Genomic DNA, 14,733 nt, shown 5'->3' with positions numbered 1-14,733 from the left:
ACACACACACAGTCTCTCGATTTGGGTTTCACTATTTATTTTCTCTTAGACAACCTACCTATCCTGTAGCCTATCTCCCAAAAAAAAGGTTTTTGGGCAAACAACCCTTTTTTCCCCCTTCCATGTCTTAACTTTAGATTTGAAACCACATGTTTGCTAACAAGGAATGCTGCAAAAAATACCCCTATGTTCAACAGAAGGTGTATGAGCATAAAGTGTAATCATTTACTACAGTGTTTGAAGTTAACACAAAAAATGGGTAAGGGTAAGCTTGTACACCTAGCTGGTATAAGAGGAAAGAGGAGCATGGGGCTAAGGACTCTGCAAGGTACTAAAGGTACAGCAAACTTGTTCATGGGTTTATTTATTATTCAGGAGAACCCACTTAGGACAACTCCAATCTGACATGTGGGACACCATTTGACCTTGAGAAAAGGTATGTTAAATCCCCTCTTAGTTTAGCTGAGACACATTAGCAGATTCATTACTGCTGCTCCTGAAATAAAGTCATTATTTTCTCAAGTATCACTAAAAAGCATCATTGGATTACTCTAGAAAGACAACAAAGATTGTGGTTGAGTGATGCATAATGTAAAGGTTGTTGGCAGGTCAAAACCTATGAAACCGACCAACACACCTTCAGAAAGATTTCAGGCCTCACTTTGCAGTACATGTGCAAAACGATAGATTTAGCAAATCGGAAACTAGTGAGGGGTAAGGGAAGGGGAAACATGTAACATTTAAGCACAGTTTTACTTAAAATGAAAATTACACTGTATCCACAGCCTAAAGAAACTAAAATACCCTAAAAAATAACTGTGCTATAGTTTAGTACATGCAAAGGTTATGATTCACAATCCTACGTGAAATGGCCATTGTTCTCTTCTCCCTTGGTGATAAGTCAGAGCTATGGCAACAATACTGCAAAGCAGTGATTTTGCTGTAAATTGAAGGAAAAAGAATGAAGTGTCACAAGGGGAACAGGTCATTTGGTTGATTTATAGTGATGGTGTCAGAATTTCACAGCATCAAGCCCATGTCTGGTGCGTAGGTTAGGGTTCTGGTGTGAGGGTGGAATACGATCGTCGTCAATCACCTATACAGAAGCAATGAAACTAAAAGCTGAAAATAAAAAATATCATAAAAAGGAACACACTGGAGGCAAAAAGAAAAGCCAACAAGCCACCAAATGCATCTTAATACAATGCACTTCTGCTCCACACCTGCCAATAGCATTGTCCAGTGTCAATTAATACTAACTTAACAATAATTCAAAACAAAAGAATAATCTTTGTGATGACGATGATTTTTTTTTTCATATCCAACGTTCTTCCTTTCAGGGATTTGAGGATCAGCCTCTTTCAAAGGCAGAATTTTCTTTCCTGAAACCTTTGCTAACCTCATTGGTGCGTTTCTCAATTTTGTTTCTCTTCAGATGTTGTATTTGTATTTTTTTTTTCCCGTCTTTGCATGCGTTCTCACCCAGTCTTGCATACTCCCAGTCACGCACGCAGCCAAGCACACACAACTCATCCGTCCATTCTCTCGCACATGCGACACGCGCAGCCGGACTCCTGGCCCCGCCCACCAGGGGGAGAGGATGGTGCCCTGTTGGGGCGTTTCGTTGGAGGAGATGAACCTGGCTCCTCAGCACTGAGTCCAGACATTCATACACAATGGGTCCATTCACACACATGTCTGATAGCGTGGCCGATTGGGGGAGGGGCACATTAAGGGTGGCGCCCTCTCTAGTCGGAGGACCGCAGAATTGTGATGGTTTGTGGTTCATCTCAGTTCATAATTATAGTTATATTCATTGCTGCATTTTGTTGTATTAAGATCTCTTGATTTCTTATTTTTGGATGTCCTTGGTTCTCCCCGGGCAGACATCGAGTTTTTGTTGTCATTTGAAGTAGTTTTCCGAAGACGACAGCTCCAATAACACAGAAGTTATGTCGGCATGTCTCTCGACGCATTCGATGTAGATGTTTTTGCTTTTTTTGCAACATGTAGCCACTCATTCTCACTCGCACCCACTCGCCATCTCAAACTTCATTTGGGCTGGTTCCCCTGGAATGCCAAATGAAATCCACACATTTTTCTCTCAGATAAGATGCAGCCATGGATCCCACGAGCCAAGCACAATGGATCAAATTTCTCACACTCTCGCTCTCTTTCGCTCTTTCTCTCCTAATTTTTTTATGTTGAACAGAGTGCTGCATCGTGAACAAAACTCCAGAATACCCCAGATGCCTTCTAGAACTGGAATCCCTCGGCTGGCACGTTGGCTGAGTTAAAGCCGTAAGTTCCGCCCTGGATGGCCTCTGGGACCAGGCTGGTGTCTTCATCAATCTGAATGAAAAGACGAAGCAACAGGGCGTTAACAATGTACAGCAGACATGACAAGTCAAATACCAAATGCCACCTTTAACTTGAGTTATCTTTCGATCTTCAATGTATATCTTTCAACACTTTTGCCCATTAACTTCAATGTAAAAAAAAAAAAAAAAAAAAAAAAAAAAGTAAAATAGTGAAATGTGTACAGCAATACTATTGAAAGAGTAAAAAGAAAGAAAACCACCACTGGACAGATGATTTAAACTGTAGTGACAAAATCAGCTTTAACTAATTTACTTGTAACTTACATCATCAGATGAGAAGAATTGATCAATAATCTCGTATGCCAATTTGTAGATATCTTCATTTTCGTGATTCTGCAGTTGCTCCACTTTTTCCAAACCTGAGGAACAAAAAGAACAAATTGTACACCATTCAATAAACGCATGAACACCTAATATTAAACTAACTAAAACGGAAGGAATCTCTGTCAGTCTGTCCTTTGATTTTCTCAACAACTGTTCACCCGATCGACTTCACACTTGCCGGGTGTATTGCTGACGACCCAAGTAAGTGCAGTGTGAAGTTGTTCGGATGAGCGGCTCTCGAGAAAGCTGCAAGCAGCAATACTGGAGGCCAACCAATCACAGTTCCCAACAGGCACTGCACTAGTAAATACAAAACATGATAAAACCTTGATGGTACAAGCAGAACTTACCTCCACATTCCTCAATAAGGTTAGCAATCGTTTCAGCCTCATCATCTGCCATCTTCAAGATATTGCTGAGGCCATCAAGAACAACCTGCACAACCTGGGCATCCTTCACTGTCAGCAGGTTGCAGAATGGAGGGATCACCTGCTTCTCAATCAGGTGTGCCACCTGTAGGCAAGCAGAGAGAGAATAGCTGCGGTTACATGGACAACATTTCTTTAACCCGAATGAAATCATTCTGAATAGAGATTGCAACTTAACTGTTTACATGGATGTAAAATAAAGTGATCCGATAAGATTTGCGTTTACATGCTCTAAAGTTCCAATCCTTGCTGCATTCACATGGAGTCAGACGGTAGATGGCAAACCGGAAATCATTTATTTGGACAAGACGGTAAAATTAGGTGATCAGCACAGAGCTGGGTGAAATACCAGGTAGATAATATGGAAAGTGTGTTATGCTATATTAGCTTAGCAAGCTATCTGGCTAGCTATTAACGTTGTGCAGCAGACATGACCATAGCAACATATTGACATGCGTGTTTCGTTTTGCCGTCCTGCCATTCCGTCTGACTGTTTGTTTTTCCCGTGCCGTCCAGAAGCTGTCCGTCTGTTGGCTGCCTGAATCCATGTGAATGCAACACGGTCTCCAACAAAAAAGTTGTATCAGCCACAGACTGGTTTTGTGTTGCTACCGCCATGTTTCTGTCCCTACTGGAAACTTGTTCACGTCACCTAATGTTAACCCCACGTGGGGCAAACATGCGCAAAAAGAATATATTTATTCCAACCAGAGAGAAACAATCAGATTAACATATATTAGGCACTAATATTCTTACCTGATCTTTCCTCCCACTTATTGTCAGGTTGCTGATGGCCCAGGCTGCTTCCTTCTGTGTGCCAAAGTCACCCTAAAAAAAACAAACAAATAAAAACACATTTATATATATTCAAAGTGTTTTCCCTATATGCTCTCCAAAAGTAATAATACATGATCCACTTGTATTTCACACAGTTTATAAAGAGAGATGCATATACACCTTGTCGAGCAGGTGAATGATCATGGGAACTAGCTTGGCTTCAATGACAGCCTGCACCTGCTGCTGGTTGCCGGCTGTGATGTTGGACAGGAACCACACTGCCTCCTAAAGGACAAAAAGCACAAATACAAGAGTCTGTGAAAGTTTTGTACTGTGGATATGGGCAGTCGCGCCATGGGTGGTTTAAGTGTATATACAGGTTTTCAGAACCCAGGTGATTTTACTGCGTCACACCTTCAACTAGAGTAAGAATTTGTCAGAGAAACCGCCTGCTAAAGACTTTGATGAGAATGAAACATGACAGATAGTCATCCCTCTTGTTGAGGGCTAACACACTTGTCAAAAATGAGTGTGTGTCTAAACTGGATCAGAACCCAGAGGTCCACTCTGTGAGTTAGGACCTCTGGTCGAGACAAGACTGCTGTGGGCGGGGCAAGGGCGGTGTTGAGGCTCTAATCATCGTCCAGGTCACAAAAGGGGGCCTCATTTTCAAGTGACTGGTCTCAGATGCACTCCGATATCAGCAGAGACACATGGTCTTCAGCACCCTCTGGCCACCAACCCATGCTATCACGCATTCAATCACATGCACACAGACAACCCTCCTCCCCAACCCCCCAATCTGTCTCACTAATTAGCCAGCCACTGAGGTCCTCTTCGTCTTCTTCATCCTCAAGATTCTCCATGTTGTGAATTGCTACACATAGCTATCTGTCCCGTCTATACCTTTCACACAGCATTCGTACTAGCACCAAGTCTCTGATTTCATCACTTCCAGACTACACATCTTGCAGTAGTTTGAGATCGACAAGGGACGTGTACATGTGTAGGAGGAGGAGGAGCATAGAGAATGTATTACCTTGTTGATTTTCTCCTTCGGGTGTGTGAGGAGTGCAGGGAAGTGGCTGAGAGCATCACAGTTGAGCACCACCTGGGTCTGTTCATCTGTACCAGTCACTATGTTCCCAACGGCCCTCAGGGCAGCAGTCTGAATGTGGAGAAGGAGTGTGAAATTGTTATATTACATTTTATGTATAGATCGTGTTTCCTAGATACGCATGTTTGCTGTAGCGCATAGCTAAAACTCAGAAGAAGTCTCACTAGACAAGTTGATAGGTGGAAAAAGTCCAATCGCAATGACAATTGGACTAAGCATCTTTATTAGTGTGAACTGGTATTTTCTCATGTTTGAAGTTACACCAATGTTGTGATACAATATTGACAGAGTTGGTAGCAGTTGGTTGGTTGTTTTGATTTATTTTAGGCATTATAATCTCTGTATGGCGCTGATGCAGTTCTGTAATGGTTGTTAAAACATCTACAGGCAACACCAGCATGTTTAATACAACTAAATACCAAAATAAGTTTAATCAATTTAATCCTAAGTATAATCAGCCTCATGCCTGGTGTCTCTTCATACCTGAACTTTGACCTCCTGGTGACTGAGCAGTGGCACCAGATGAGGGACGATGCCAGAGTCGATGACCATTTGGATCTGCTCGTTCCCAGCGTCAGTCAGATAAGACAGAGCCCACACAGTGTCCACCAAGATCTGGAGGCAGCAAAGAAGAAAGTAAATACATTCCTGTACAACTTCTTAAGGCAGTAATAATTTAACAGGGATTTATTTTGTGGGAATATAGCACTGCTAATAGTTAAGCGAGGCCCAAGGCACCACAGCATGCTTCAAACAACTGGAAAATAAATCAGTCTACTCACGCTGACATCAGTGTGGTGGATCAGTACACAGAGAGCTGGCAGGATCTGAGAGAAGAAATGAAAAGAAGAAAAGGCAGGTGGGGTCATTAGGTGGAGAAAATGACTACAAAAACATCAAGTGATCTATAAAGGCTTAATTATAGTTAGAGACAGCTGCATGACCCTGTACTCCGCATCAACTGCTACATGTTAATTCATTTAAGAACATAAAAGCAACACACAAAATTTTCTCTTATTTAACCAGCTTAGGTAGCCCACTGATGGAGATCTTCCTCTCAGCCTCTCTCTTCCAGCCAAAACATCACCCAATATACACATCTCTTTTTTTGATTTTAGGAGAGGTGTGGAGGCACTTACATGCAGCAGAGATGAACACATCACTGTAAACCAGCTTTATTTTGCATCCACCATCAGGCCTAAAGATAAGAGATCCTATACACTGTCAAAAGTAAAACTATTTTATTTTATTAAAAAGACACCTTTCTTGATTTAACATGGATGTTCCTCAGGATGGACCTGACCTCAGTGATATGAGTAAGATCCTTTTTGGTTTTCCTATATTCATAAAATATTCTAGCTGCGAGCTTCAGACAGTATGTAGCATTCTCTCTTATCTTTTGACCTGATGGCTTTTTCAACACACCTGTACCTTTGGGAGTTTCATACAAGAAAGAAAGGACATGTTTTATCTTTCACATTCATGAGTCAGGATATCTTGCTTCTGAAAATGTATGAACCGAAGAAGACTGATGTGTGATCCCTCACTGGCTTTACTGAAGTAGTGCCTTTCCATAAACACCCATGTTCCCCAGCAATCTAGCATACACGTGTACTGCTGACTGAATCTCGCCCTCTTCCTCTACACACATACACACCTCCTGGATGGTCTCCATGGGTGGTGGAGGGTCCTTGTGGCGGCACAGATTGACCATGACCCAGGTGACATTGCGGAGAAAGGTGATGGGGATGGAGGGACTGATGAAAGAGAGTAGGGGCTTGACCACACTCAAGCTGATCACATAGTCTCTGCATTGAGGACCATCACCTGCAAAGAACACACACAAACACCCAGATGGAGCGCATGTCGTCTCGGGACTGACTGTTTATTTCACACACTCATAGTCACACGAACAGGAACTCACCTATGATGTTGCCCAGGGCCCAGACAGCCTGTTCGCACACATTCTGGTGAGGAGAGTGAAGCAGCCTCAGGAACAGTGGCACAGCATCTATACAAAAGAAACAGATAGGTGTCAGTCATATAAAGAGCATCTCATGATCTGATGTGTTGCCTTAATTCAGGTACAACAGCATGTTCCTCACATAATTTATAAACCACCCTAGTAGAAGATATAATGGTTATACTTTTTAATACAACTTTAATCATTAAATGCCCACTTGACAGATCTAGACTCCAGACGTGGACAAAAGCCACAACATGCTAAGAAAAAAGGAGATGAAGAGGGAGAGTAGGACAATATCTAACAGCCATTTTCTTGTATATTCCTTAATGTGGACATAAAGCAATGCCCAAACAAATTCAGATCTTTAGAAATCAGATCTAAAAAAACAAAATGCAACCAGAGAAAGCTCAAGATACAGATGAAATATGCTTCATTCAAGCATTCAAAGCCAGAGATACTTGAACTTTGCTGATAAGCCTGCATAATTAATCATGAATTATGATGTTATGTATTGTCAAGATTAATAATCCTGAAGTTCACTGATTTAAGTGTTTCAATTGCGTTGTTTCCCAGCTTGCTGCTGTGCATCCATGTGACAAACAAAAATCAAGTTGGAAAAACAGGCAGCTCTATTAAAGACCGTTTTGACAAGTGGAAAAGAATGAATAAACCCAATGTTACAAAAGGAAAATCCTTAAGAACTCCTAATATTTTAATCCCTTTTGATTGCATTTGTTAAGCAAAATGCAATTCCACGCTACATATTAGACTGAATAAATTAATTTTTTTAGTAATTTTTGGACGCAACACCCATAAGAAGACAATTTCATAATAATTTTGTTCGCCGAGTAAAAGCTAAGGAAAGTACTAATGACTATCCAAATAATTCAAGTAAATATTGATAGCGTATGCACTACAGACACATTTTCATTTGCTATTCTTGTGTGCAATTTTCAAATGTGCATTTGTGAGGTCAACTGATTGATGTAAATGTGAATATATGGTTTACTAAGTACTGAAATAAGAAGATATGGTTGTCAACACAACAAAAACAATCAGCACTTCTCAAAAATAAAGTCCCCAAAAAGAGTAAATGTGCAGTTTTTACTTACTTTAATTTCATAACAATCCACCAAATAGATACATTTTAATAATCATATATTAATTGATAATTATATTAGAAAGTGTACTGCACACCCCACCAATATAAAATCAACACTGGTGCATTCAAAACCTTAAAACCAAATTAAGCCAACGCAAAGTGCCAAAAACTGCAGTTCCTCAAATGGCCACTTGAGGCTGGCTCCAAAAGCGAATCAATACCCATTAACCCCCATGTTAAAATGCCCAACTTTACAGCAAAAATAAACATGTTTACAGCCTGGTACAAAAAAAAAAGAAAAAAAAAAGTTGTGGTCTCTACAGCTAATTTCCCCGTTCAGGACAACTGTACGGGGGTGAATTTTTATATAACTCACCCGTTTAAATTATATTAAGGTATAAAGTTCTGCATAATTAAGGACGGGAACCCACCCACCTTGCCACTAGGTTGTTTCATCAACCAGGCTTCATTCAGCCCACCTCGGCTCCACCTCTTTGCCCATTCAGGGAGCTACCAGAGTTGCCCACTTTGAGCTTCACAACAACTCTTCAGAAACCTATGGGTGACGTCACGGACACTACGTCCATTTATTTATTTATTTTTTACAGTCTATTCTTAAAACATGGCAACGATGAGAAAGATACATAAAAAAGAAAAGAAATTGAAATACAATCAAGAGAAAGAAAGAGAAAAAAGTGATGTGTAGTGATACAATGGCACTTACTGGACTGGACCACAGCTTGGGTCTGCTCTGAGGTGCCAGACGCTATGTTGGTTAGAGCCCAGGCTGCCTCAAACTGGAGAGATGGGCTGTAGAGAGGTGAGAGATAGACAAAGACCGCAGAGGCAACGGTAAAAGTGAGTGTGATTGAGCAGGGGCGTCAAACAGTAAGAGTATGCTGATGAGTCATTTATATTTCTGCTGTTACTGAAAGGTGAAAACTAGAACACACTGACATAACTGCTACACCGTGCAGATGCAGGCTGGGCTGAACCCTGCTGGCTCATTTGCATAACTCTGAAGTGTACATAAACTCAACATGATCCGGAAAAACGGCTAATTTGTACTATAATTATCGCACATGAAAAAGCATGATTCCATGCTACATGCAAACAAAAAGAATTACAGCCTGCTTACTTGTCATCTCTGTCCAGGCAGTGAACCAGTATAGGAAGGATCCCAGACTTAATCAGGTCATCTATGGGAGGGTTACGGTCACTGGACAACAACTTCCTACAAAAACAAAGAGGAAACAAAAGACCATTACTCACACACTCATAGCTTTACTGACACATACCAACAAGAAGAACCAATTACACAAAGAGAGAAACAGCTAAAGAATGTGAAATCTCTACAAATCAAAAATCAATCACAACCCCAGTTACAGTAATGACAGGACACTTTAGCCTACTTGTGACCCAGTGTTAACATTACACAACATCAGGTACAGTGTGACGGCATCTTCAGTGCCAAGATAAAGCTGCAGGATAGACTTCAATAGAAAAAAATAATAAAAAGGCAAAGAAAAAGGAAATAAATCCTGGAATGTGAACATGTTTCATGAATTCAGCTACCTTATGCTGCACCTGACCCAACTTTAGGAGTGCTGCACTACTGAGCTGCGGTGCCATTTACAATGTCCATTAATCAGACGGGACTTACTGTAAATCACAGCTGTCTAACCAAGCTGGAAAAACATTCAGGCCCTGAAATTTCAACACTGAAACTGTATTTCGCAAGAGGCCATCAATTTTAATCAGAGAACCTCTTAAGACAAAATATTTGTGTACTGGTGCAGAATCTCTGGCTCACAAATACCAGATAAACCAGATGCGAGTCTGGATTACGTTCAAACTGCTACTGTTATAGAGCAAACTAAACTTCAATATGATATAGCATCAATATGGTTTATTCATTGTGAAAATTAGGCTTGGGTGGCATGGGCAATAGCTACACCACGATAATCGTGACAGCATTGTCTTGATATTGATGTATGACAATATTAGCTATTTCACATATCAAAAAGTAACATTTATATTCATTGTGAACATCAATATTGCAAAATGAGAAATGCGGCACTAAATGATTATACAAAGACAATAAACAACATTCAATTATCCAACTACTGGTGTAAACTGACACGATAATCAGTAGAGTGTGAGGTGTGTGTGTGTGTTCCTACCTGGCAGCCTGAACAGCACTCAGCTGGACGCCCTGGTTATCACTGGTGGCATTCTAAAAACACAACACATTCAAATCGACAGTCATACACAACATTTACAATAATAAATTATATCCCTAGAATCTATATGCTGTCAAACAGATGTAAGCAATATTTTTTTTAAAGTTAGCGATCAGCCAGCTTCCTATTTACATTGTATTACAATATAGCTGTAAACACATTAAGTTTAGTTTGGAGGACAAGAGTTAAATTTTGATGCATAATATACACTGCCCATAAGACGGGCTAAATGACGTAGAAGAAAATAAATAAATAAAACTTCTACTTACTTGTACTATTGCTTCAAGAGAGGTGTTTTGCTGAAAAAGAAACATTTTGGAAAGTCATAAGTCTAGAACCAAGCACACATTTAGAACACACAAAGTAGGTAATGTCAAGAGTTTCAAGATGATCAGTAGCAGGTAACCCTTAAACTGGTGGTTACACAAGAATTTAAAAAAAGTCGGCACTGTTAAAAACCACCAGACAAAAGCCATCAGAATATCCTTATGAGTGCCTGGCAGTACCAAATGAGTGTCAGCTGACATCTGTTCACTTCTTGCTCTGCACTGAAAACAGTCGTCCCTAAAACTGCTTTTGTATGTGAAGTTGACAAAGCAGGAAGGAAAGTCACCAAAGCGAGAACAGTGAGGGCAGGCTGATGATTGGGAAATGCCATCAGGACAACGTAGTGACTTGCATTCTCACTTGAACCAATGTGGTGTAACAGTCAGCACGCTGGACGAGCAGGCCAGCATTCAACATGATAATTTGCCAATTGGCAACCTCACCTGATGCCCTCTACAGGGAGTTCAGAGCCCAGCGTAGGCTGCCTCTGGTAGGGACTTTCCACTTTCAATCAAGCACTGACCCTATCAAATAAAGTTGGCCGATGCCTCTGATAGCCAGCAGTTGCAGCTGATTGAAAAAAAAAAATTTAAAAAAAAGAAAAAAAAACAAAAGAAAACTGAGGGAATGTGAGGCTTTGTGAAACATCTGATACATCAGAAAAGGGCATAGTCTAACAAGCCCAACAGGCCCAAATGTTTCATTTTGAAAGAACTAACCACAAAATGGGTAGAAAAAAAAGAAAAAGAAAAAAGAAAAGCTAATTTCCCCAAGGCAACACAATCAATGTGTAATTTTAGACAGACTGAAAACAGTCACACAGCGGCCATTGGTTTGTTAAGTATTTAAAACTAGACTGGCCAGCACAAAAGCCTCTCTCTAATGTCTTGCAGTGACTCAGATCAGCATGTCATTGTTGACATATTGCTAAGCAGCCCATTTCGAGTCAGCCCTCTCAATACTGCTAGGTAGTTACTCTGATTGAATTTCTGAACTGCTGAGTGGCCATTTTAATCCAGCAATGCCACCAAACCCTTTAGTGATGGTGGGATTCTTGATTTATCTATTTTTTGCGACGTTGTTAGCCTAAAATACGTAAGTCTGATGTGTGCCAACACTTCACACATGAAGGGATGACTACTGAGACATTTACAGTTGAGCTTCAAGCTTCATTTTGAGAAGAAGATGCCCAACCGTACCGATCTGAAATCTCCGTCGACATCAGAGTCCTCACAGATGTCCTCATGGGGCACATTTCTCCTCTTCAAAAGGTGTTCGTCTCTTTTGTTCTGTAATAAAGGGAACAGAAATATCACTTAATGTATATTCCAGCAGAAATTCCTGATGATAACAAGGAAAACTCAGCATCTGTCAGTACATTATTTCAAAGATAAACTGCAGATAAAATGCCAGAATTTAAAGTAGCTGTAAAAGTCATAGTTACTGAAAATAATTGGGTGTTTGTAGTTGATAGCACAATATAACACAAATGTATTTACCTTTCTGAGTTCCACCACTACCTCAGTCCTCTGTCTTCTCATAGTCTGTGGGTGAGATAGTATATTAACATTATACAACAAGGAACTTAAATCCCAACCTGCCTTTGCCCAAAAGAGTGACACCAGCCATGACGTTAAATTTGGGCACAGTCTGGGATCAGGATCCAGTTTGTGTGACCAGAGCTGATCAGCAGTATCTGTCATACCTGGAGCATTAAGTCAACAGCCCACACACACTAAATATGACAGCACCCAAACACACTTAGCATGTCTGACCTAATATGACTCAGCTGAAAAATGTGCCTTAACAAGACAGCTAACCCCATCATTTGATAGTTTTTATTCATGTTCTTACCCATAAAAAACAAACAAACATACAATGATGAGATACACTTGGTTGCCAATTTATTTGGCACATCTAGCCAAACCTAATGTTCAGTTTTTGTTGAAACTGTTTGAGGGAGGTGCTGATTCTGATTTGTGGCCTTTATGAGAGACAGTAGTTACTACTGCTGTTCAATTGTAGTGTGTTATAATGAAAGGTGTGTCCAACATTTAGTCTGCCAGCATTGTAATACACTAGCTGGACAAAATATTAGCAACATTAGTCAGCCTAACACAATATAGTTTAACAGCACCACAAACTACAGCCTCCTAAATGACCATGAAGTTGAATAAGCATCTCTCTGAAACAGTTTCAACTAAAATTTAACATTATATAAGGAATGTATTGCAGGAATGTTGTATTAGCTTGAATTCGTTTTTAGCTAGGTAGGAGTACAAGGCTTATTATATACTTTATGAAGCAGAATAGTGTTGTTGTTGTTAAAGAGTAGATGTTTGTCTGTAATGCTTGTGTTCATCACTGACAGACCTCCACCATGGTGATGATATTTTAAGTTATTAACAGTTTGCAAGGCGAGACAACTAGTGAGGCATGGCTCGCGACAGAAACTACTTGTCAAACAGGATGTTTGAGTACATCCTGCTTATAAACATCTTAAGGGAACCCGCCTGAAAACAACACAATCCCCTGCTAACATTTATGAAGTAATGGCATGCTGAGCTGACTGTAAATCAACCGGTAACTTATGGATCCAACATTTGATCAAAGCTCTACGTAAGCTATCAGTCATGTGATCGTGTTAACTAGCTGGTCGTGTTAACCTTGTTTTGTAAGCATATGTAATGTTTGTAAACCACGAAATAAAATTTTAACACTACGCCACAATTTAAAAGACCCAGGTAACTGGCCAGCTAGGAAGCTAACTGGTTTCCGCCATTGTTTTTGGTGATAAAGACGGGGGATGGGTGGAACTGCAGCCACCAGCACCACCAAGCCCAACCACCGAGCTTAACGGTAGCTAGCAAGCAAGCTAGCACGCAGGTTAGCTAACTGCAGTATCTAAATAATGCGAATCTGCCACTGTGTTACCTTGCCAATCAAGCAAATATTTCCCTAGGACAATCTGAAGGTCAATTTTATTTATTTTATTTTATTTTAAGACATACATTAAACGTTTTCACTGGCTAACACATCGACCTAAACCGATCCAGTGGATGATATACTTAAGCTAGCATGTCCCCCGTGGGCCTGGCTAGCAGCAAGCTAGCAGAGCACATCCAGCGGCGGCGGTGAACTCTGCCTAGCTTTTCTGACATGTTTTATAACCAACGCGGTCTCGTGGTGCGACGAAACCAGCGAAACCCAAAGGGAAATCGACCAGCAAAGGTCCGCGATCTAAAACTGGTGATCTGTGAAGGCCCCGGCCGGGGCTTTGGGTACAAAGTTCCCGATGGTGGAAATTAGAAACGACGTCACAAGGAAGCCAGGAGGCGAAGCTGGCCGTGAACCGAGCGGCGGCGCCGAGGAAAAGAGGAGATCCTCGACACCATTCTGCATAAACTTTTACCTCCAAATCACGGCCCTTATTCTTGAAATTCTTCAGCCGCTGGTTGTCCAGTTTCTCGTTGTCAGCCATGTTAGCCGTTCTCGTTACGTTAAATACAGCTTAACTCGTGGATTTAGCTTGTATGCTACCCTTTTCTGGTTCCCTTTACTCAGCCTTTCGTTAACGGACTATTTTTTGCTGCTCTGTCCGCGGTGCATACTGGGAATGCCGGTGGTGGATGGCAGCCTCGCTCTGGCGTAGAGGAAGGGTGGGGAAATCCCCTTTACTCTCATTGGCTTCACTGTAAACGTCTGTCTGCAGGGCGCGACACATAACAACGTACACACTCATATTTAATCATTATATTCAGTGACAATTACCGTCCATTATATACATTTATACAGTGGTGGAAGAAGTATGCGGATGTTTCACTTGAGGAAAAGTAGCAATACCACAATGTAAAAAAAGAAAAGAAAAATACTGTTACAAGTAAAAATCCTGTATTTAACATTTTACTTAAGTAAAAGTACAAAAGTAGTATCATCAAAATGTACTTTAAGTACCAAAAGTAAAAAATACTCATGATGCAGAATGGCCCATTTCAGAATCATATATATGACTTTACTGGATTATTATTAGTGATGCATTCATTTGTACATCACTTTAATGTTACAGCT

General features: G+C 40.7%; 1 protein-coding gene across 1 annotated transcript; it reads right to left on the bottom strand.

The window, feature by feature from the left end:
• Positions 1-16: 16 nt before the first annotated feature.
• Positions 17-14,373, bottom strand: kpna4 (karyopherin alpha 4 (importin alpha 3)). The gene is made up of 17 exons (XM_044201993.1): positions 14,078-14,373; positions 12,165-12,209; positions 11,865-11,954; positions 10,608-10,637; positions 10,279-10,331; positions 9,234-9,329; positions 8,820-8,905; positions 6,952-7,038; positions 6,685-6,854; positions 5,810-5,854; positions 5,511-5,642; positions 4,950-5,078; positions 4,091-4,195; positions 3,890-3,961; positions 3,056-3,218; positions 2,646-2,740; positions 17-2,352 (listed from the first exon to the last, which is right to left on the bottom strand). Exons 1-17 carry the CDS (start codon positions 14,144-14,146, stop codon positions 2,257-2,259), a joined length of 1,563 nt encoding a protein of 520 aa, XP_044057928.1. The 5' UTR covers positions 14,147-14,373; the 3' UTR covers positions 17-2,256.
• Positions 14,374-14,733: the final 360 nt, after the last annotated feature.

The sequence above is a fragment of the Siniperca chuatsi genome, linkage group LG7 (assembly GCF_020085105.1).
Source record: "Siniperca chuatsi isolate FFG_IHB_CAS linkage group LG7, ASM2008510v1, whole genome shotgun sequence".
Taxonomy (NCBI): domain Eukaryota; kingdom Metazoa; phylum Chordata; class Actinopteri; order Centrarchiformes; family Sinipercidae; genus Siniperca; species Siniperca chuatsi.
The sequence above is the reverse complement of the archived record's forward strand: the minus strand, read 5'-3'. Positions and strand labels throughout refer to the sequence as shown.